Below are 14,976 nucleotides of genomic sequence, written 5' to 3'. Positions count from 1 at the left end.
TCCATCCTAAAGGAGATTAGTCCTGGGTGTTCACTGGAAGGACTGATGTTGAAGGTGAAACTCCAATACTTTGGCCACCTGACGTGGAGAGCTGACTTATTTGAAAAGACCCTGATGCTAGGAAAGATTGAAGGCAGGAGGAGAAGGGGACGACAGAGGAGGAGATATGTTGGATCACCGACACAATGGACATGGATGTGGGTGGACTCCGGGAATTGGTGATAGACAGGGAAGCCTGGCGTGCTGCGGTTCATGGGGTCACAAAGAGTCAGACACAACTGAGCAACTGAACTGAACTGAACTGAACAGTGTAATCAGTTCCTGATTGAAATTATAACATCTTCAATCTGTTTCTCCCAGACAAAGCTGTGCAGATTCACAAGTACAGGCCACTTCCCACATCTGCAAGCAGATCCATAGGGCAAATTCCTGCAGATGGAATTGCTGGGTTAAAGCATATATGCTTTTTACCTTGATAGAGGTTTCCAAACTGCCTTCGTTAGGATGGAATCTATGTAAAATCCTACCAGTGATGATTCGGGAGGGAGATGCCTCTGGTTCCTCAGCTTCACCAATCACTTTTCAAAGTTTTGATTCTTTGCTAGTGTAATAAGTGCAAAAAACTTTTCACAGTGTGGTTTGGAGTTCCTCTCCTCTTATGAGACATGGGGTTGAAAATCTCTCATGGATTGTTAAGGATTTGTATTTTCTGTGCGCTGTCTCATCATATCCTTTGCCCATTTCAACCATGTTCATGTTTTCCAAAGTTTAAACTCACACTGTTCAAAGTTTCTCTTCCTTTCTTCTAGCACAGGCTAGACTGTTGGGATGGGAAATGGGAGATGGGGGATGGGAGACCTGACCTGGAGCCACCTCAACACCCTCTTCCCTTCCTAGGGGTGGGGGAGGGAGCAGGGGCAACCCCCTCTCATTGTGGTGGCTTCTCTTGTTGTGGAGCAAGGGCTCTAGAGCATGGGCTTCAGTAGTTGTAGCATGCTGGCTCAGTAGTTGCAGCTCACAGGCTCTAGGGCTCTGGTTCATTAGTTGTGGCACATGGGTTTAGTTGCCCCTCAACATGAGTGATCTTCCTGAACCAGGGATCAAACCAGTGTTCCCTGCATTTGCAGGTAGATTCTTATTCTCTGTACCACCAGGGAAGTCCTTCCTCTTGTTCTATAAAGGTAGGATGCAGGGGGGAGGCATACCTCTTTCAGTAATCCCTCATGGTGGCTGGTTGGCTGATGCAAGCTGCAGCAGAAATTTCGATAGAACTAAACCCTGTTTAGCCTTAGCAGCAATCCCAGAACAGGAGGAAAAATCCTGCTCTACACCTGTGATGCTTCCTTCACCTTGTTTAATGCCTCTCCTCTGTATGCATGCACACGTGCTTGCTCAGTCGCTTCAGTCATGTCCAGCTCTTTGCAACCCTATGGACCATAGCTCACCAGACTCTCCTGTCCATGGGATTCTCCAGGCAAGAATACTGGAGCAGGTTGCCATACCCTCCTCCAGGGGATCTTCCCAACACAAGGATCAAACCTGCATCTCTTATGTCTCCTGCATTGGTGGGTGGGTTCTTTACCACTAGCACCACCTGGGAAGCCCCACTAAAGTACAAGGACCTCCAAATATTGAACTCCTAACTATTGTACTTGAAGCTCTTTGGTTCCTTGAGGAACTGCTTTAGAAATTCCATTGTCTGCAACTTTTCTGTAAATCTAAAGTAAAAGGTTTATTTTTTTTTTAACTTCCATTACCTGTTTCTCTAGCCTCCTATGTCCCTACCATAACCTGCAGGAGATACCTGGAGTCCTTTCATCTGACCTTTTCCTTCCTTCTTCACCCACAGTGACATAGCTCCATGGTGCTTTGACCTCTGCTCCTTATGCTTGTCACTAACCATTTTTTGCGAGCAAGAATATTTGGTTTGGTTTTTTAACCTCTGACTTTCTCTTCCCTCATGTTGCAGGTTATATGTAATGTGGATGGATGGGTGGATAGATAGATAGATCTTACAGAAAAACCTAAATGAACTTTTTGGCCAACCCATCTATATAGGTAGACAGATGGATGGGTAGGTAGGCAGACAGATGGGTGGATGGATAGATAGGCAGATGGATAAATGGATGGATAACTAGATGGATGGATGGATAGGTCGGTGGATAGATAGATGATGGATAGATAGGTGGGTGGAAGGATAGATGGATGGATGGATAGATGGATGGGTGGATAGATAGGTAGATGGATGGATGGATAGATAGATAGATGATGGATAGCTAGGTAATGAATGGATAGATGGATAGAGAGTTGCATTCATATCGATGTCCCACCATTCTCTGGCATTTAAGTACTGTCCTGTGAGAAAGAAATGCCTTTACCCTCTCTATACCACTGTCTAGGTCCCAGTTTTAAAATTAATTCCACTGATTTCTGTTGCATTTTGGGGGAAAGCAGTGCTGTTCACACTTGATCTATCACCATCCATTTTATCCTGCACATGTATCTTGTCCCTGTATGTAACCCACTTCTGTCTTGTGTGTGTGTCCTGGGCTGCTAGGATACAGTGCTGAAGGAGGCTCAATGGGAAGTGTGTGGTCCCAGAGGAATGCAGCAGCCTCATGGCCTTGAGAACATCCCTTATCTCCCTGTGTTCTGTTGTTCTCACCTCTAAAGAGACAGTTGTTTGGATTAGAAACTGTTATTGTTAAGTCAGTGTTCAAGGAATTGTCACTGTGATTTGTATTCAGCCTTCCAGGGTACTTTGGTAGGCTCAGCGCCAGTCACAAAGGACCATTTTCAAGTCCAGCTTCCTGCCAAATGTGTCTTCTCTTTGATCTCAGACCTAATGTCTCCTTCAAGCTCCTGCTTTCTTTCCCAGTGTATCAACTTTAATAATCTACAAGGAGAATCAAGGTTCATCTCTCCTTTTCTCCCTCAAGCCAAAAGCAAGTCAACAAATCCAGTTTAGAAGCTCTGCCTCCCATCATCCCCAGGCTCCTCCCTAGCTTCCTCCAGGCCTCTGCACAAACTTGCTCTAGAGAGGCTCCCCAACTGAACCCGAGTCCCACCCCCTGCCCCACTGTGCCTGTCCCCTTCCCCCTCCCTCTCCACTCCCTTATTTCTATACACTCAACTTTTCAATTCACCCTGGTCTGGGTCTTACAAGGACTCCCCCACCTCCTGAAGCCAAGCCAGCCCCCCAGCACGGCCCCAGCGCAGCCGGAGCTTCATCCCATATGCAGAGCCCGTGGGTGCCTGAACCTTGCCCCCAGCTCCTCTTCTCCCGCTGCCTTTCTGATCTGGTGCCTCCCCCACTACCTGTTCCCCACTTTCTGGATGTCCACTTCAGATTCTCCGAGGCTCCTGTTCTCTTTGGGTCTCCCATTCCCTTCCTCTCCTCTGTTCCCACTGAGAACACCAAGACATTCCCAGCGGCATCTCCTCCAGGCGCAGGGGCAGCAGCGGTATTCCCTGCAGTCAAGCGGTATTCCCTGCTTTTCCACAGTTTCTGCAGCTGGCACGTGTTACGCATGTGATTCTCGCAGTGAAGGTCATCCTCCTGGCAGAGCAGCTCCCGGGGCGGCTTTCCTCCACACTGAGGCTTTCCTCCCAAACCAGAGAGTTCAGGCTTTCTCGTCTGGTGTTCCCAGAATCTTCCTCACTAGCTTTCCTTCTTTGCTCCAGGGGAAGGAAAGAAAGAGAGAGAGAGAAAAGGAAAGAAAGAGAGAAAGAAACAAAGAAGGAAGAAGGAAAGAAAAGAAAAGTCTTTGTCGTTTGTAGCTCAAGGCAAACTCTGTTGCTTACCTGGGAGGAGTCTTAGGCACCAATTCAGTTCTAGGACAGGAATGAAATGATGCAGGTGAGCTGGCTTGAGCCAGCCTGCCTCCCCCTTAGGGTCTCAACTTGCCTGCCCCTGAGTCAGTGCACTCAGGCCCTTCCTGCTGTCATGTCAAGTCACAGCTAAGGGGCCTTCATTCTCCCACTGCTTTCAGGTCACAATCCCCCTGCCCCACGGCCCCCCACCTGGATAGCTAACACATCCCAGGGTCACAGTGCCCTGGAGCCTCCCTGGAGATGAAGGCAGTCTTCAGTGTGGTCCTGTTGAGCCTTTTCCCCAAGTGTTCCTGCCTGAAGCTGCCAGGGTCTCCCCCTGCTGAGCCCCTGCTTGGCTGAGCCCGAGCCCAAGGCCCTGGCCCCAGGCACTGACCTTGAGCTGCCGTCCAGGATGTTCATGAGAATGAAGCTCCCTGACTCAGGCCTCCCTGTGACCTGTTCACCACAACCCTTCCCAGCAAGGCACCTTCCACTGTTCCTGTTCATCGCTGCCTCCCTTCCCTGTAGTCTTTACTCCCTCCTGTAGCCCCCATTAGCTACAGGAAGGCATGGCCAGGTCTTACTGGGCCACCCCAGCGCCTAGGCCTGTTCAGAGCAGGTGCCCAGGGCTCTCATCTAGAGCCCACATGTGCTTCATCCCCTGGCCCCTGGAGGACTCTTCCTCCACATCCTCTTGTTTCCCACCACCCCTCCACCCCAACACTTCTTTCCCTTGTAAGAGGCAGAAGGGGACATTGAAGGGACAGCACCTGCTTCAGTCCCCTCCCCCTCCAGACCTCTCCTCCTCTTCCCTCCCCAGCCCTGCTGTCCAGCAGGACTTCTGTCTTCTACCTCTGACCAGCGGCAACACCTCCCAGACCTGCCCAAAGCGAAGGGCAGCTTGGGCCCCGCTCACCCCCACATCTGTCAAGGATGCTGTGGTTTTGCTCAAGGCTGGTCCTCAGACTCACAGCATCGGCATCCTGAGCCCCGCCCTGGACCTCCTGAGTCAGAATCTGCCTCTTTAGAGCCCCTGCACATGAATGCCTGAGACGCCCTGGTCTAGGGGACGCATATCCTAGAGCCCACCATGACATCATAGGCGCTCCCCTCTGACAGCTGGCTTGCATGGCCACAGCTGGGCTTGTGGTCAGCTCACCCACTCCCCTCTTCATCACCTACTCCCATGAGTCCTGACCTCCCAGGCAACTGACTCACAGAGGGAGGCCCCCTGGCTCTCAGCCCAGTGCCCGGAGGTCTATTGGTCGCCCTTGGCTCATGTACCAGCGGCCACACAGCTAGCAAGGAGAGAGGACCCACCTTCACTAACCCAGGCCAGCCTTCAGCCAGTCCTTACAACAGCATCTTCTGACCCCATCACAGGTTCCCCCAACAAAGTCAGACAGATGTGGCGTGATCCTTGCTGTACCACTTAGCAGCTGTGCAATCCTGGGCAAGTGACCAAAGCTGTCTCACTTGCAGCTTCCTTATCTATGAAATGATGCTAATGATCACCTCCACCTCGCAGAAGGAACTCAACCATTCGTCCGTTGTTGTAAGCAGCACGTGTTTACAGCGTGCTGTTGTGTGCCGAGCACCAGGAACGGCAGTGAACACAACAGACCAAGTCCTGCCTGTCTGGAGCTTCTTAAGGAGGGAGTGTGGGCTGACAAGGAACAGATACGTGTATGCTGTGCCAGCAGGTGCCAGACGTGGACGACGTGGCACCAATGCTTATGAGTGAGTGAGCGAATGAATGAATGGATGCTATGCAGTTTTGCCATAAGGGTTCCCTTCCAATCACAAAGTCACGCCCCCACACTTCCCCCCGGAAGCCACCCAGAACAGGAAGATATGCGGCTTAAAGCTACTGGGAGTTTAAGAAAAATAATCGAAGACAGGGGAGGGCAGTCAGGCTTTCCAGCAGTTAACGGATATGGAAGAAGTGTAGCGATTATAAAAACATTGGAAAGCTAGAACACATCTGCCTGAAATAGGCAGTAATTGAGGTAGAATCAGAATTGTTTTTTCTAGGTTTCACAAATTATGTGTTTGCATGTGTATGTGTGTGTGGTGTCTTAAGGATGGAATATGTTTTTCAGGCTTTCAGAGCTCCCTCATTTAAACATAATGATAGGGACATTTGGGAACATTCTCCAGGGTTCCTGTCACTGTGAAATTCTCTCTGAGGGCTCTCTGAGTCTCCCTGGATCACAGAATTTGAAATCTGGCTAAAGTGAAAGTGAAAGTCTTAGTCACTCAGTCGTGTCTGCCGGCCCCATGGGCTGTAGTCCATCAGGCTCCTCTGTCTATGGTATTCTTCAGGCAAGAATACTAGAGTGGGTTGCCATTCCTGTCTCCAGGGGATCTTCCCAACCCAGGGATCAAACCTGGCTCTCCTGCATTGCAGGCAGATTCTTAACTATCTGAGTCACCAAGGAAACCCTGAGGCTTGGCTAAGGAGCCCCCAAGAACACCCACCCAACCCCATGTCTCCTGGACAGGAAACTGAGGCCCTGACTTGCCCCGTGTAAGTAACTGACTACAAGCAGCAGGAAATGGAGATTCAAACCTAAGTGCCCTGACTCCCAGCAGAGAGCCCTTCACGATATATTGTGTTGGCTTCCATGAATTCATAACACTGGTGACTGTTACTGATAGAACTGGGCTGCGTGGCGGATGCACCACACCAGCCAAAGGAAGCCAGACGCCAAAGGCTGCAGTTCCACTGACACAATAGTCATGAAAAGGCCACCTAGGGGAAGAGATACAGGTCAGTGGTCTCTGGGGCCAGGGGCAGGGGAGGGGCTGACTATAGAGGCGCACAAGGGAATTTCAGAGTGATTGAATATCCTGTGTCTCCACTGTGGTTACATGAACTGTCTGCGTTTGTCAAAACTCAGAACCATACAGTTAACAAAGACACATTCTACTGCATAGAAAGTATACCTTAAAAAAAAAAAAAAGAAAGTATACCTTAATTTTTTTTGAACAGCCTAAAATGATGGGGCTTCACTGGTGGCTCAGCTGGTAAAGAATCTGCCTGCAATGCAGGAGACCCAGCTTCAATCCCTGGGTTGGAAAGATCCCCTGGAGGAGGGAATGGCAACCCACTCCAGTGTTCTTACCTGGAGAATCCCATGAACAGAGGAGTCTGGCAGGCTACAGTCCATTGGATCACACAGACACGACTGAGTGACTTTTTCACTTTCAAAATAATAATGGTGGTGATAACAATAATAATAATAACCTTGAAGTCCAAAGGGCTGCCACGTAGTAGGGGCCTGTGAGGTGCCCCACGGTCAGAGCAGGAGATGCTATGAAACCAGCACGCTCCAAGCCCAAGCTGGCTTCTAGCCCACTCCACACCAGCCTGCCCAGTCACCCCAACCCACCAAGGCCATTGGGACGGTCCCCTCCCTGCTCCTCTCAGGACCATCTTGAGTCACAGATCCTGTCATTCCTCTCACACACCTTCCCCACCCTTGCCCCACCTGCCACACCTGGGTGATACACCTGTGTGATGCCTTCCAGCCCAGCCTGCCTAGAGCTTCCAGGATCCCACTACCTCCTCCCTCACAGTCAAGAATGCGGTAGAAATTCCGCAACCCAGTTCAGAGACCTCCTCAGACTGGCCCCAGCACATTCTTCACTCCTGCATTACCTGCCCACGGGATGCCTGCCCACTTAATGCCCCCTGATCAATTCTAAGCTAAGAACAGCCTCAGGATGGAAGTGTCTAGGCCCTGGGTCTGGGAGGCCCAGATCAGGGGCATAGGGCAGAGTCACTGAGTCCTAAAGTCCCAACAGTCTCGTCTGGACACCTCCAGTGACCCAGGAATTCACGACCACCTTCAGACTGCTCTGAAACCCACAGCTGAAGACTGTCCTTGCCTGTGGTCCTCATTCCAACCCCTCCTATCCCAGGCCCCAGAGGGCATAGCTTTAACGACCTTGTCCCTCCTGGGGCTCCTCTGCTTGCCCACTCAGCCCCTTTGTGGATGGGCAGGTTCTCACAGAGCATAGAGCAGGGGTCCCCAGTCACCTGGTGGGGACAGAACCATCCCTTCCATGTCGTCATCTGAGAACAGTTGAATGTTCTTTGTAGTTTCATCTTCAGGAGGCTGACTCCAGGGCCTCCCTCGTAGCTCAGTTGGTAAAGAATCTGCCTGCAATGCAGGAGACCCAAGTTCGATTCCTGGGTTGGGAAGATCCCCTGGAGAAGGAAATGGCAACCCTCTCTGATATTCTTGCCTGGAGGATTCCATGGACAGAGGAGCCTGGTGGGCTATACAGTCCATAGGGTTGCGAGAGTCAGACACGACTTAGCGACTAAGCCACCCTTGCTGACTCAGATTAAACCTGCTTTCAGTGAAAATCGCCCAACCTGCCCACCAGCTGTGGGTTCCTTGCTGCGTCTGTAATAAACGACGCCCCTCCCAGGTACTCCTATTAATTGTCCAGTACCTAAATGTGACCTCTTAGCCACTGCTCTCTCCTCTCTGGTTACCTGAAATTGCAGCCAGGGACTTCCCTGGTGGCTCAGTGATAAATAACCTGCCTGCAGGAGACACAGGTTCGATCCCTGGTCTGGGAAGATCCCACACGCCGCAGAGCAACTAAGCCCAGAAGCCACAAGTACTGAGCCTGACTCTAGAGCCTGTGTTTGACAAGAGAAACCACTGCAGTGAGAAGCCTGGCACCGTAATGAAGCGTACCCCCCCGCCACTCACCACAACTAGAGAAAGCCCACATGCAGCAAACAACCAAGACCCAGCACCATCAAAAATAAATAAACATTTTTTTTCTTTAATGCAGCCGGATTCTCGAAGGGATGCCTGGCTTAGCCAACAAGACAGCGCCTGTCCGATCACTCCCATGTTGCACACCCAGCTGGGACCATGGGGGTCTTGCTGGTGCTGCATAGCTGACCTTGACAGTGAAGGAGCTCCCGCTGCCCCCAACTGAGCTTCCTTAGGGCAGGATCTCATCTTAACGCTTGTCAGTCTCTAACACCATAGTGCTTGGGTCTCTGGGCTGATTCTTCTTGTGTGTGTATGTGTGTGTGCAAGCGCTCAGTCGTGTCCAACTCTTTGTGACCCCATGAACTGCAGCCCGCCAGGCTCCTCTGTCCATGGGATTCTCCAGGCAAGAATACTGGAGTGGGTTGCCATTTCCTCCGAGGGGGTAACCATGGGATCAGGGAGGGTTTCTGCTTCCCGCAGCTGCTGGACAACCTCATCTTATCGAAGAGGTCACTAAGCCACCAACCAGACTTGGCTCCCAGTGGACAGCAAGAGGTTTGCTCTTGCAGGGTTCAGACTTCCCATCTCTAAATTTACTGTCTCGGGACCTGTCACTCACTGACAGCCCTTCCTATTCTTCCCACAGCTCTTTCTTTTTGGGGTCCATACATCTTCCTTTCCTCCCCGCATCGTTTTTGCTACTCTGTCTTGAATTATTCAGCAAATGTTTATTTGCAAGTTAGCTCCACAAGCCACTTTCAGCATTTTCCCCATAAGTGCAGCTTCTGAGTAGAATTAACAAACCTCAATTATAAAATGAGACATGAATGCATTTAAATTGCAGTGGTTAAACTGTAATTTTCGTCGACAAAGATGTGGTTTGCCAGGATGCACAGATTATTGCAAATTTCATCAAATCTGAATGGGAGCGGAATTCCATGTTCTGCACAGCAACTTTAGTCTGATGACCCTGACGGAAAACTGGTCTCTTTATCTTCTAGAGCACTCAAAACCAGGGACGTTGGAGAAAGGGTACTGATCTCTAGTCATCCTGCCGAGAAACAATCAGACATATGTCAATGGAGACCAGGGACTCTGAGGACTCGGAGAAGCTGCAGAAGAAATCAGTGAGTGGTTCATGGGAGGTTGATGAGCTGGCCAGTGTGACACCTGAGGTCCTCTCAGAAGCGGGAATGCCCCATGCCGACCAGGAGACGCAAGACAAAGCATCCCGTACCAACGCAATCCAGAGAAACTCCATCTTCAATCGAGCCGTGAGACTCCGAAGCAGAGGCAAAGCCAGAGGCACTTCTGAGAGGAAGGCCGGCCATCCAGCAGGTCAGTACCAGGCATGGAGGTCACAGCTGCTGGTTAATATCCAGCTGAAGTCAATAGGGCTGAAAGTCAATGGGGCTATTAAATGAAAGGAGATGAAAGGCATCGAGAATGATCAAGGACAGGTCCAATAAGGTGGAATTCTCTGAAGCCATTATCCAAAGAATTCAAATTCCCCCAATAAGATGATGCAGATACTACAGGAGGAAATGTTGACCCAAATGATCCAATAGGACTGGCTTCTATTTTAAATACATGTCTTGTTCCAGGGCTCAGTACACCCCCAGATTCCATGCCTTCTAGGAGGGAGGCTTGGTGCTGTGTGTTCGGATGTCTGGGAACATGAGTTTCCTGGGTGGTCAGAGTCTATCCTGTTCTCTCTCCATCGCCATGATAGCCAGAGTTTCTTTTGCCCTGAAAATATGTGAGATTAATACCTGGGGATTAATGCTGGGAAAGATTGAGGGCAGGAGAAGAAGGTGGCAACAGAGGACCAGATGGTTGGATGGCATCACTGACTCAATGGACATAAGTTTGAGCAAACTCCGGGAGATAGTGAAGGACAGGGAAGCCTGGTATGCTGCCATCCCTGGGGCTGCAAAGAGTTGGACACGACAGTGGCTGAACAACAACAATACCTTGGGAATAGCTTTACATCAGGATCCCTTTTTTTTTTTTTTGGCCTCGCTGCATGGCAAATGGGATCCTAGTTCCATGAGTTCCCAGAGCAGGGATCCAACCTGAGCCCCCCTGCCTTGGAAGCGCGGGGTCTTAACCACTGAACCCAGAGGGAAGTCCCTTTCCCTTAATCTTTTAAACCAATTCCTAGCACATTTTATCTAGCATATTCAAAGCATATTTGAAAGCATATTTGTTCAAAGCATATTTGTTGAGCACAACAAGTCCATAAATGCTTACAAATGCGGTTTGTCAGATCAGCCCCACTCTGCTGGTGGCTGGCCTAGAGGCTGAGATGACAGCATGCTGGGGTTGTAGAGAGGGTGACAGGTTCTTAGCCTCTGGGGTACAGACAGCACGCTGCCCTGTGTGTGCTGGGGAGGCCTTAACTGGTTCAAAAACTTGCACTAAACACTGTTGAGTAGCTTTCTGCCACATGTCAAACCTCCCTTAAAACACAGAGACAGAATTAATGATGTTTATTATTTCTCCTGATTCTGGGGGTTGATTGGATGGCTCCTGGCTCCTGGCTCCGGGTCACTTTGTCTGACCTCTGCAGTGGACTGATGGCTCAGCTGGGGTTGGAAGGTCAAGGACAGCCTCCCGGGCCACTAGTGAGCTGGTTGGTCCCGGAGGGCCTCAGCTGGGACTGTCTGTCTCTGCTCCCCGTGGTGGTCACCCTCCAGCAGCCTAGCTCGGGCTTGCCCACCAGGCGGCAGGGTTCCCAGAGAGCAGGAGCAGAAGCCCCCAGGTCTTGAGACCCAGGCCCAGAGCCCGCACGGTCACTTCTACCACAGTCTATTGGCCCACGCAGTTCACAAGGCCAGTCCAGAAGAAAGCAGATGGAGAAACTGACTCCACTGCTTGATGGAAGGAGCCGCAAAGGAAGTGTGGTGGTCTGCCATCGACCACAGACACAGAATCGAGTGTTGAGTGCCCTGAGAAGCAAGAGAAACACAGTGATGGGGAGACTATAGCCATGGGATCAGGGTGGCTGATACACTATGTTACTCTCTTAACTTCTGCACATGCTTGAAAATTTCCACAAGAGTTAAAAGCAGGGACTTCCCTGGTGGTCCCGTGGTTAAGAATCTGCCGTGCAGTGCAGGGGGTGTGGGAACGTAGTTAGGGAACTAAGATCACACATGCCACGGAGCTACTGAGCCCGCATGCCACAACCAGAGAATCCATGCGCCGCAACAAGGACCCTGCATGCTGCAACTAAGATCCAATGCAGCCACAGAAATAAATAAATTTTTTAAAAAAAAGAATTAAAAGCACATACTCACACACAAAGAAGTGGGACTCTCTGCCCTTTGAGAAAAACCACAATACTGTAATGATGTCATTTTATTGCAAGCAATGCATCAAGAGAGGTAAAGGCAAAGAACTAGACCCTTCCCACAGAGTTAGGAATGATCCCCACAAAGATGATATTTTAGGTGAGCTTTGAGGGTTGCATTAGGACATGACTAGAAACAATAGCAGCTAACTTGGTTGAGCACTTGTAGGTACTCAGTGGCTGAGGTAGACAGGCATTTCAATATGGTTCCTACCATACCCATTTTACAGATTTAAAAAAAAATAACTGAGACCCAGAGAGATTGAGTCACTTATCCCAGATCATGCAGCTAGTGAACGATATGGCTTGAACCAGAGTTCACATTCTTCTGGTTCCAGAGCCTGGGCAGAGAAGAGGGTTAGAGAAGCTCTGTCAACAGAAACACAATGAAAGCCACATAAGTCATTTAAATTTTTGTAATATTAAGAAGTAAAGAAATGAGTAAAATTTATTTTAACAATGCATTTTATTTAACCCAATACATCCAAAATACCATCACTTTATCATGTAGTCAATAATCAATATAAAAATTACTAATGAGATATTTTATATTCCTTTTTCTTTCACTGTTGTGAAAATCTGTTGAGTATTTTATTCTTACAGTCTCTATCAATTTGCATACTAAATTTTCACTGGAAATTCTCGATCTGGATTTAGATTTCACAAAAGGCACAGTTAAAGAGTCGTTTACAGCCAGAAAAGTTATTAAATGTACAGCCAGAAGTTAAAGTAGAGATAATCCTCAAATTACTCCAAATATCCTCAAAAGTTTTCCAATAATGAAATTGACTCTGTTTTTATATTTAAATTTAAATTAGCTTAATTTTTTTTTTTAAATGAAGAATTTACTTCTTTAGCCACACAGGCCACATTTCAAGCGTGTAATGGCCCCACGGAGTTATCAGCTACCCCACGGGGGACTTACAGGGATAAGCAGGCGAGCAGGAAAGAGCAGATACAGATACAGCTGGTCAGGGCGGGGGTCTTCCCAAGCAGGAGGAAAGGTGGGTGTGGGACTGTGTCTGAGATGAGGCTGGAGGGGAAACGGGATTGATGATGGGGGAATCCACCCAGCAATTCAGGAGACATAAGAGACGTGGGTTTGATCCCTGGGTCGGGAAGATCCCCTGGAGGAGGGCATGGCAACCCACTCCAGTATTCTTGCCTGGAGAATCCCATGGACAGCGGAGGCTGGCGGGCTACTGTCCATAGGGTCACAAAGACTCGGACACAACTGAAAGGAGTTAGCATGCGTGGGCCTCAAGTTTGTGGCTTCCAAGCTGAACAGAGGCTGCTGACACCAGTGTAGACACAGGGACCATGGCACACCGTCCCGCAACCAAAGACACCATTTACGTTCAGACTGTAAATACTCTCATTAAACTCACAGTTTTATTTGTAGAGTGACTCCCTCATTTCACTTCCTTGAAGCTAACTCTCAAGACAGCCCAGCATCCCCTGATCCAGGGTCCAAGGAGAAAACACTCTTCTGCTAAGGAGCGGACAGAACAGGCCACCCAGCACCAGGTTTCTCCATTCTATCCCCTGACAAGGAAGGGAGCTGGTGCTCTGAGTCAGCGGTTTGTGATCTGGGTCTGGAAAGGGAAGACAGTCTCCGTTTCATTTGCTGAGAGGTATCCATTCAAAGTCACAGTAGAACATTAACTGACAACCTCACCTTAGCTGATCTGACACTCTAGGGGAGGTGATTTATTACTTAACATCTATTAGGACTCACACATTGTAAAGTCAGATGTTTAACAACTGGTAAATTGCAAAGGATTTTGTTCAGTAGAAACGATAACACCAGTGGTTATGGTTCTATTGTCCTCTGAGACATTAACCATAACATGTATCCAAGTTTTCAGGCTCATTCATGATTTTCTTTTTTCGACTGTGAGTGCATGGATGGATGGATGGATGGATAGATAGATGGATATATGCATGGCTATGAAATTTCTTGTACCATAAGTATGATTTTCGTAGTGAAGGCATTCCAGGTCATTTAATAGAGCACAAAGAGCGGCAAATTCCCCTTCAAGGGCTTGAGGGGAAGGGCATCCTTTTCACTCCACTTCCTTCCCCTCTCAGGGTGACAGCTGCTACAGTCTCTTAGAATTGCCTGAAAAGGGGAGATACACGTTTCTAACTCCCTACATTTCTCACACATCACAGATCCACTGGAAAATGAGAACTCTGTCAATGAACCCCCGACCTTGAATTTGCCGCAGAGCAGAAAGCATCTCTGGAGGATACCCACCCAGACAGACCCAGGAGCCAAGAGAATAAGGTAAGGGACAGCAAATCCCGAGGGGCTGGTTCATGAAACAGTGTAACAGGGTTCGATCTGCAAAGTCTTGGCAGAGCTACAGGAGTGTCTTCTTGTGTTTGAAAAATAACACAAGTGTTTTAGTTGTTCATATTTTTTAAAACTCTACAATTTCCTTAAAAAATAAAAAGCTCCACTGTTACTCTATCACAAAATTAGGAAACTTTAGATACTAAATACAAGAAAACTCACTGCATCATCACCACCCAGAGGCTTTTGTGTGTTGCAACTCTTTCAAGTCTTTTTTTCTATGTCTTATGCATGCTATCTCTTCATAAATTTGGATCTTATATACATGGCATCTTGAAACCTACTTAAAAATATAGGCACACCTTGGAGATATTGAGGGTTTGGTGCTGGATCATCATAATAAAGTGAATGTTGTAGAAGAGCAAGCTGCATGAATTTTTTGGTTTCCCAATGCATATAAAAGTTATGTTTACACTACACTGTGGTCAATACTACTCTTGTGCAATAGTAGGATGTCTAGAAAACTGTACAATCTTCAGCTTAAAAATACTTTATTGCTAAAAAATCCTAATCGTCATCTCACAACACAAGGTTGCCACAAACCTTCAATTTGTAAAAGAAAAAAAAAAAAACCTTTCCAATATCTATGAAGCACAATAAAGCAGAGTGAAATAAAACAAAGTATCTCTGAATGTCATATTACTAAATATTTTTCTACACCATGATTTAAAGGCTATAAAATAATCTATAGTATGATTGGATTG

At 48.4% G+C, this 14,976-nt stretch overlaps 1 protein-coding gene across 1 annotated transcript in view; it reads left to right on the top strand.

Moving 5' to 3' along the window:
- Window positions 1-14,976, top strand: part of NGEF (neuronal guanine nucleotide exchange factor) — a 120,147-nt gene that overhangs the window by 22,397 nt on the left and 82,774 nt on the right. The window contains exons 2-3 of the mRNA XM_043462011.1: window positions 9,560-9,896; window positions 14,089-14,203. Of these exons, the coding sequence (XP_043317946.1) occupies window positions 9,632-9,896; window positions 14,089-14,203 (380 nt within the window). The 5' untranslated portion in view covers window positions 9,560-9,631. The remainder of the gene's footprint in view (window positions 1-9,559; window positions 9,897-14,088; window positions 14,204-14,976) is intronic.

This window comes from Cervus canadensis, chromosome 2 (assembly GCF_019320065.1).
Source record: "Cervus canadensis isolate Bull #8, Minnesota chromosome 2, ASM1932006v1, whole genome shotgun sequence".
NCBI classification, from domain to species: Eukaryota; Metazoa; Chordata; class Mammalia; order Artiodactyla; family Cervidae; genus Cervus; species Cervus canadensis.
Note: the sequence above shows the minus strand (reverse complement) of the source record. Positions and strands in the feature narration are given on the sequence as shown.